Genomic DNA, 8,145 nt, shown 5'->3' on the forward strand with positions numbered 1-8,145 from the left:
AAAAAGATAACCGGGGAAACATGAGCTCCCAGCATGACGCTGTGGCCAAAACAGCTAATATGATGCTGGGATGTATAAACAGGGGAATCTCTAGTCGGAGCAGAGATTTGATTTTACCTCTGTATTTGGCACTGGTACGACCACGGCTGGAATCCCATGTCCATTGCTGGTGCCCACAATTCAAGAACAATGTTGATAAATTGGAGAGGGGTCAGAGAAGAGCCATGAGAATGATTAAAGAATTATAAAACCTGCCTGAGAGTGAGAGACGCAAGGAGCTCAGTCTATTTAGCTTAAGAAGGTGAAGGGGTGACTTCACCCCAGTCTATCGATACCTACACGGGAAACACATATTTAATAATGGGCTCGTCAGTCAGGCGGATCCAATTGCTGCAAGTTGAAGCTGGACAAATGCAGACTGGAAATAAAGTGTAAATTTTTAACAGTGAGAGTAATTAAGGTTTGGAACAATTTACCAAGGGTTGTGGTGGGGTCTCCCTCACTGACATTTTTAAAAGCAAGACTGGATGTGTTTCTAAAAGCTCTGCCCTAGGAGTTATTTGGGGGCAGGTCTCTGGCCTGTGTTATACCAGGGGTGAGACTGATCACAGTGGTGCCTGCTCACCTTAGATTCTACGAACCCCCCATGCTAACCTTACCCCCATTACAATCTTAGCTCTGCCGGGGCACTGTCCTTGGCCAGCTGTTGTCAGCACAGTCAGTTGAAAACAAAACAGGGAAGTTAAAAGCAAAATGGGCCTCCCCACTGTAACCTTGACCAATGCACTTTTTTGTTGGTTTTCCAGGATGCCTCTATTGGGGCAATTCCAGGCAGAGCAGAATGAGAATGGTTGCACCCTGTCTGCATGCAGAATTTAGCCGCAGTTGTTTCCTTGTGTGGCTTATGAGGGGATGGGTCACACCTGTTCTCTCTAGATCTGGGGAGGGTGGAGGCAGGAGCCTTGTCTATAAAAACCTGCCCTGGCCCATTCGTTCTCCAGCCGGGCTTTGGTCAGAGCGATGGAGCCAGCTGGGTTTGGCCAAGACAGGAGCAGGCAAGGCTGGCTCATGGGGCATCTCTGCTCCCTCCTGGCCATGGCACTGCTGGCGACGAGCCTGGTGCAGGGTGAGTGTGGGGTGGGGTGGAGTGGAGATGGGAGACGGGGACCTAGCTTTCTTTCTTTCTTTCTTTCTTTCTTTCTTTCTTTCTTTCTTTCTTTCTTTCTTTCCCACCTAGTGGCAGAATGAAGACAGGATGTGTTAAAGTTTTACCGAGATGGCTTGTGTTAATTTATTTAATTGGCCACTTTTATATTTAAATAACTTTGTTCTCAATCCCATGATATCTTTAACCTAACCTCCATGGTAGCCTGAATCCCCAGTAATCCCAGCCCTGCCTGCTCTCTTTTCACTCCCTAAGCGCTTGCAGCATAGACTTGCCCAAACTCACCCATCCACATGCTGGCAGGGACATTATATCTCTGTCCGACCAAAGGGCCTCATGGGGTCTCTGAGGCTCAGCTGATTGTCGAATTATTGTGAGATGTTTATGTGGGGAATGAGTTTAGAGCTAAGTGACATAGGATGTTGTGTTCCAAATCTGATGGGACGTCTGAAAACTGGACGCCCGTGGAGACAGCCTCTGAGTACTGTCAGCATGAGGTGCAGGCTGGAGATTCACAAAGGCAAATGGACCTGCAGAATGTGGCGGGTGAGGTCTCAGGAATGGTGGATCCCAGCGTTATGGGCTGGACAAGGGCTGTAAGAACTAACCATTGAGTGAGTAACACCCTATCAGACAGGACAGCACCTTGCGAACAGGTACAGGTACTAGACTGTGTTTTTTTCTTCTACCTGTAACCTCATGTTTCCACATCCTGTTCCTTGCCTTTACTTTGTATCTCTCCCTCACCCTGTGTTAAAACAGCTTCGCTTTGGTTTTACTGTAGACAGGTCTGTGACATACTCAGGGCACAATCCAGACCAATGAGTAGCTGTGTCACCCTTGCCCTGTAACCTGGGGTGCCCATTGCTGCTGTAGCCTCCACTCTGGACGGCTCACAAACAGCCTCCAACATGCAGGTCACTCCCAGCTATGTCTGTGTGTGGGCTGCAGCCACCCAGGCACACCTGGACTCTTACCAGGCTTAAAGAGTCCCATGGGGTGACCTCAACATACCCCCAGCCCCAGATTTCCCCCAGAAACGTATGTTCTGGGCTGCCCAGCCCTCTCCTGGAAAGTGCAAACATACTAAGTCTGTTATACCTTTAAGGGAATACTATGCTGTGACTGGCTGTACCAGACCCTGCGGAAGGCCTCACAGTCCTACCCCCACCCCATCCCAGGGATGGGCAGTAGAGGTGAATCTATGGGTGGGGAGACAGCGGTTGGGGAGGGAAGACAGGATGGAGCTTATGTGCCAGGCAACCAGGAGCCAGGACTCCTGGGTTCTAGCCCTGGGTGTGGGAGGGGAGTGGCATCTAATGGGTTAGAGCAGGGGGGTGCTGGGAGCCAGGACTCCTGGATTCTCTCCCCGGCTCTGGGAGGGGAGTGGGGTCTGGTGGGTTAGAGCTGAGGGGCTGGGAACCAGGACTCCTGGTTTCTATTCACTCTTTTCCCCACCTTTCTCCTCAGCTTGTGAGCAGCCAATGGGATTTCCCCGCGTTGTGGGGGGTAATGATGCTGATTATGGGTCCTGGCCCTGGCAGGTCAGCATCCGTGAAGGCAGCAACCATATCTGCGGAGGGTCCCTCATTGCTGAGAGCTGGGTGGTATCAGCAGCTCATTGCTTCAATGGGTGAGTAACCCAGGTGGGAGCCATCACTGTGCAGCTGTTCCCCAACTGCCACATCCCAGAGGCGGCTGCTTCTCAGTGCCAGGTGAACCATCCTCTTGCAGCATCACTGTACGGCCATTACCAAGCTGTCCCACCCCAGAGATGGCTGCATCTATTGCCAGGCGAGCCATCCCTGTGTGGTGTTATGAGCTGCTGTTCCCCAATTGCCCTGCCCCAGAAGCAGCTGCATCTGAGCCTCAGGCTAGCCATCCTCATCAGTTGTGCAGCTGGTACCCAGCTGCCCCACCCCAGAGTTGGCTGCATCTGATTTCTGGGTGAACCACCTTTATATTCCTCTTGTATATTGCAGGAACAAGTCTGCCTATCATGTGAACCTAGGTGAATATCAGCTCATGAACCCCTCTGAAAGTCTGGTATCAATTCCTGTCAAGGAGATTTACCGACACCCCAGCTACACTGAAATGAGGTCCAGTGGTGACATCGCGCTGGTGGAGCTGGAAACCCCTGTGAGCTTCAACAGTGTTATCCGCCCCATCTGCCTTCCGGTCTCCTCTGTGGAGTTCCCCACGGGCATGGAGTGCTGGGTGACCGGCTGGGGTCACACTCAGTACGGAGGTGAGGGGGTGAATGGGGGGCAGTTGGGAAATGGTAGGACTTTGGGAGTTAATAGGGGAGGAGGTTCTAGGGGTCCCCCAGATGGTGACTGGAAAACAGCTTTGGGGAATATTACTACCATAATCTTAACCTTAACCCCTAACCTACCTCTAATTCCTAATACTCACCTGAACTCTAACCTTACTTTGAACTGTAACAATAACCATAAATCAAAATCGAGCACAATGACCCGGATATAACCTAGACCCGAAGCAGAACCCTGACCTCCACCCCCAACCTAAAACTTAACCCTACATTTCATTTAAATGCTCACCCTACAGCTAAAGCTGAAACTGTATGCTAACCCTAACCTTTAACCTGAACCCTGTCTCTATCCCTTAACCCTAACCACTCAATCTTAACACTTAACCCTAAATCTAACCCTTAGACTCAACCCTAATCCTTAATTCTCACCCTACACAACCTTAACCCCCACCCGTAACCCTACCCCAACACTAAACCTACCCCATCCTTCTGCCTGCCAATAACCCTTATCCTTAATAGTCAGATTATTAAGATCCTTAAGATTCAGTTATGATCACCCTACACTTAAAGATAACACCATACTCTAACTCCCACCCCCATCCTAACCTTTATGGTCCCTGATCTAACCTTTAACTGTAACCCTATCTCTTAACCCTTAATTCTAAACCTAACACAACCTTATCTCCAACATAATCCTTAAACCTAACTATTAATCCTTAGCTATTAACCAGAAAACTTAACTCTGGCCCTTAACCCTCAATCAAACTCTAACATTATACCACAGATACACCCTTAACCCTAACCCATAACCCTAGCCCTACTGTTAACAGCAATGCTAGCCCTAAATAAAAATCTAGCATTGTACCCCTGCTATACCCCTAACCCTAACCTTATTTTTAACTGCAACACCAACCATAAATCAAAATCTAGCATTATACCCCTGCTGTATTCTTAATCCTAACTATAACCATAACCCTACGTTAACTGCAATGCTAATCTAAATAAAAATCTAGCTCTCTACCCCTGATATACTCTTAACCCTAAACATATCCCTGACACCAGCCCCAACCATAAAAGTTAACCCTAAATTTAATGTGAATGCTCACCCTACCGCTAAAGCTAAAACTATACACTAACCCCTACTCCTAACCTTTAGCCTCAATCTTATCCCTAGCCCTTAAATTTAACCCTCACCCTAACCACTAATCTTAATTTTCGACACTGAATCTAATCCTTAAACTCAGCCCTACTGCTGAATTCTCACCCGAACACAGCCTTAACCTCGAACAAGTTTTAGGGTAATCTTAATGCTTACCCTACCAATAACCCTCTTTCTTAAACTTCAGGTTAACAGTTATGCTCACCCTACAGCTAAAGATAACACTATACCCTAACCCTAACCCCAGTCCTAACATTTATGGTCCCTGATCACATTTAGGCTTGGCAGAATTTGATTTTTTTTATAATTTAGATGGATGATATCAATGTTTATTTGTAAGCACTTCCCCGCATTTTATCAATTTAAATTTTCACAGTTGTGGGAAATTATAAGGGGAGAGTCAAACAATAATTATTTAATTCCCGTAGATGATGAGATTCAAAAAGTGAAACCTTTATGACCGCTGCATAATTACCTGCAGCATGTGCTCCAGTAACCCAGACATCAGCTGTTTTAGCAGAACTGTGAATGCATGCTTTATGTAGCATTCATTACCATCTGCATTATCAGGGCTCTGGGCTGGGGGTGCAGGCTCTGGGGTGGGGCTGGGGATGAGGGGTTTGGGGTTCAGGAGGGGGCTATGGGTTTGGGGGGCTCAGGGCTGGGGTAGGGGATTGGGGCACAGGGTTGGGGTGCAGGTTTACCTTGGGCGGCTCTTGGTCAGCGGCATAGTGGGGGTGCTAAAGCAGGCTTCCTGCCCGTCCTGTCACCGCTTACTGCTCTGCGCCCCAGAAGCAGCCAGCAGCAGGTCTGGCTCCTAGGTGGAGGTGCGCAAGCAGCTCTTCCTCACAGGCACCACCCCTCGATCTCCCATTGGCTGGTACCTGGGCAATGGGAGTACGGAGCCGGTGCTCAGGGTGTGGGCACCACACACAGCCCCGTGGCCCCCACACCTGGAGCCGGACCTGCTGCTGGCTGCTTCCAGGATGCAGCGCGGTGTCAGAACAGGTAGTGACAAGCCTGCTTTAGCCAGGCAGCACGGCCCACGGGACTTTTAATGGTCCGGTCGGCGGTGCTGACCAGAGCCGCCGTGACCCACTGTCTTCCATTTCACGACCCAGTACCGGGTCACGATCCACAGTTTGAAAACCACTGATCTGGCGAGTTGCTAGTGCCGTCTCCACTGCCATCCTTCTTTGTCTTTGCACCCTCCAATTTCCACACCTAGTTTACGGTCCCTGATTTTGCACTGGGTGAGAGTCTGTGGCAGCTTTGCGCATCCTGCTGTGGCCTGGGATTTTGCTGGTGCCAGGGCTCTGTGCATGAATCTCTAATGTTGCCAGTGTCTGGCAGTTTCATGCCCGAAGCAGGTCCCTCCACTGATGGGGAAATGGGAGCAACTGAGGCTGTGGCCTTGATCCTTTAGTAATAACAAATTGGGGGCTCGTACCTAGTTCTGTCCATCCAGGAGATCTCCAAGCGCTTTACAAAGGAGGTCGGGATCATTATCTCCATTTTACAGCTGTGGAACTGAGGCAGGGAGAGACCTTTCCCATTGCATGATGGCTCCATGGGAAGGTGGGGAATTGGACTGTGCAAGTGTGTGTGTGTGTGGGGTGGGGGGTCAAAGGCTCCCCCTGCTGGTCGCACAGAGCGGTTCTGGTGCCAGAGTCCCATCAATGGCTGGGAATGAGCTGTCGACTGATCGCTGTAGCTGTGGAACGGCTTGTCTCCATGGGGGTGACTCCACCCTGTTCGTCTGTCTGTCCTCAGGGAGCCTGACAGCCCCCCAGACCCTGAAAGAGGTGCAAGTGCCCCTGATAGACAGAGACGCCTGTAACACCCTCTTCAACAACGGCTCATACCCCGACGACCCTCCGGGGATCGACCCGATCAAGCAGGATATGATCTGCGCAGGGTATCCGGAAGGGAAGAAAGATGCGTGTCAGGTGAGACCCTGTATCCTATTCCCTGACTCCCTCCACCCGTACACCCGGCAATCCCAGATCAGAGCCAGTGCCCCCCAGAAGGGAACAGGCCCCGTGTCCCATTCCCTGTCCACCCTGAACCAGTCAGTTCCCCGCCATGGGGCTGGATCAGAGCTGGCGCCCCCTAGGGGGGAAAGGCCCCATGTCCCATTCCCCACCCTCCTGAGCCAGCCAGTCCCTGGCACTGGGGCGGGATCAGAGCCGGTGCCCCCTAGGGGGGAAAGGTCCCATGTCCCATTCCCCACCCCCCTGAGCCAGCCAGTCCCTGGCACTGGGGCGGGATCAGGGCTGGCGCCCCCAGGAGACATACCAGGAATTGACTCCATGGTTCTGCTGTCTGCAGGGTGACTCGGGGGGACCCTTGGCCTGCAATTTGAACAGCGCGTGGCTCTTGGCTGGGGTGGTGAGCTGGGGCGTGGAATGCGCGTGCCCCAATCGCCCGGGGGTCTACATCCTGCTGCCCCCCTACGCTGACTGGATCCAGTGCTGCATCTCCACCAAACCCTTCACTGAGTCTTGCATGTGCACCATGCAGCCCAACAGTGCTGGTGCTAGCCCGTTGGGGGCCCTAAGGAATATTTTGGGGGCCTCCCCCACCCACACTACACTAAACCAGGCAAAGCGGATAGGGGGCCCCCTCGGGCTGCTCGGGGCCATAAGTCATTGCCTAGTCTGCTTGTGCCTAATGCCGGCTCTGCCTGCCATGCTTCTCCTAGCTGCAGCTGTCCCCATGATCCTGTGAGATGCACCCCCCCCCCATGCCCCAAATTTTTGCCAGCCACCTCACGGGCTCCTTCGAGGCTTCTTTACCCTCCTCTTCTGGGTGCCAAAATATCTCTCTGCTTTCAGGAAGGGGCTATTTCCTTTTCCTTCATTCCCTTTAATTATCTCTCCTGGCCTGTTACCCCCATAGCACCACTTCTCTGGCCTGTTTTTCCTTTTCACCTTTCCTGCCTCAGTTTCCCCACCACACACCTGGACACCTGGGGGCTGCTCTGGAACTGCTCCCCACCAAGCCAGGCAGGACTCTGGGGAGCCTCCTCTCCCTCGGAGCAGACTGTCTGCAGGGCAAGAAGCTCACACGGCTTCACCTCCTGGGTCTCTCCTTGGAGCATTCAGCATATGCCCCTCCGTGCGCTTCCCCCAGCGAGTCCGCCCAGGCGGGGTCCTGGGGGGGCCACAGGGTCCTGCCCCCCCACTCTGCAGTCAGACGTGACTCTCAGCCAGCCAGTGACACAGAGGTTTATTCGATGACAGGAACAGGGGCTAAAACAGAGCTTGTAGGTACCGCGAACAGGACCCCTCGGCCGGGTCCATTCTGGGGGGCAGTGAGCCAGACCCCCATGTCTGCACTTCACTCCTCGTCCCCAGCCAGCTCCAGACTGACACCCCCTCCAGCCCCTCCTCTGCTCAGCTCCTTTCCCGGGCACCTGACCTCTTTGTCTCCCACACCTTCAGCCGGCACCTTTGCAGAGGGGGGGCCCAGGCCATCAGTTGCCAGGAGACAGTGTGTCAGGCATTTAGGTGCACTGGCCCCTTGCTCTGTAGCAATCACACACCC

The 8,145-nt window shown here is 52.3% G+C and overlaps 1 protein-coding gene across 1 annotated transcript; it reads left to right on the forward strand.

The window, feature by feature from the left end:
• Positions 1 to 1,584: 1,584 nt before the first annotated feature.
• Positions 1,585 to 7,326, forward strand: LOC123369143 (prostasin-like). The gene is made up of 6 exons (XM_045014504.1): positions 1,585 to 1,711; positions 2,636 to 2,798; positions 3,148 to 3,413; positions 6,370 to 6,545; positions 6,928 to 7,126; positions 7,301 to 7,326. The coding sequence occupies exons 1-6, from the start codon at positions 1,585 to 1,587 to the stop codon at positions 7,324 to 7,326; spliced, it is 957 nt and encodes a 318-aa protein (XP_044870439.1).
• The last annotated feature ends 819 nt before the right edge of the window (positions 7,327 to 8,145 follow it).

Source organism: Mauremys mutica, chromosome 4 (assembly GCF_020497125.1).
Source record: "Mauremys mutica isolate MM-2020 ecotype Southern chromosome 4, ASM2049712v1, whole genome shotgun sequence".
Taxonomy (NCBI): domain Eukaryota; kingdom Metazoa; phylum Chordata; order Testudines; family Geoemydidae; genus Mauremys; species Mauremys mutica.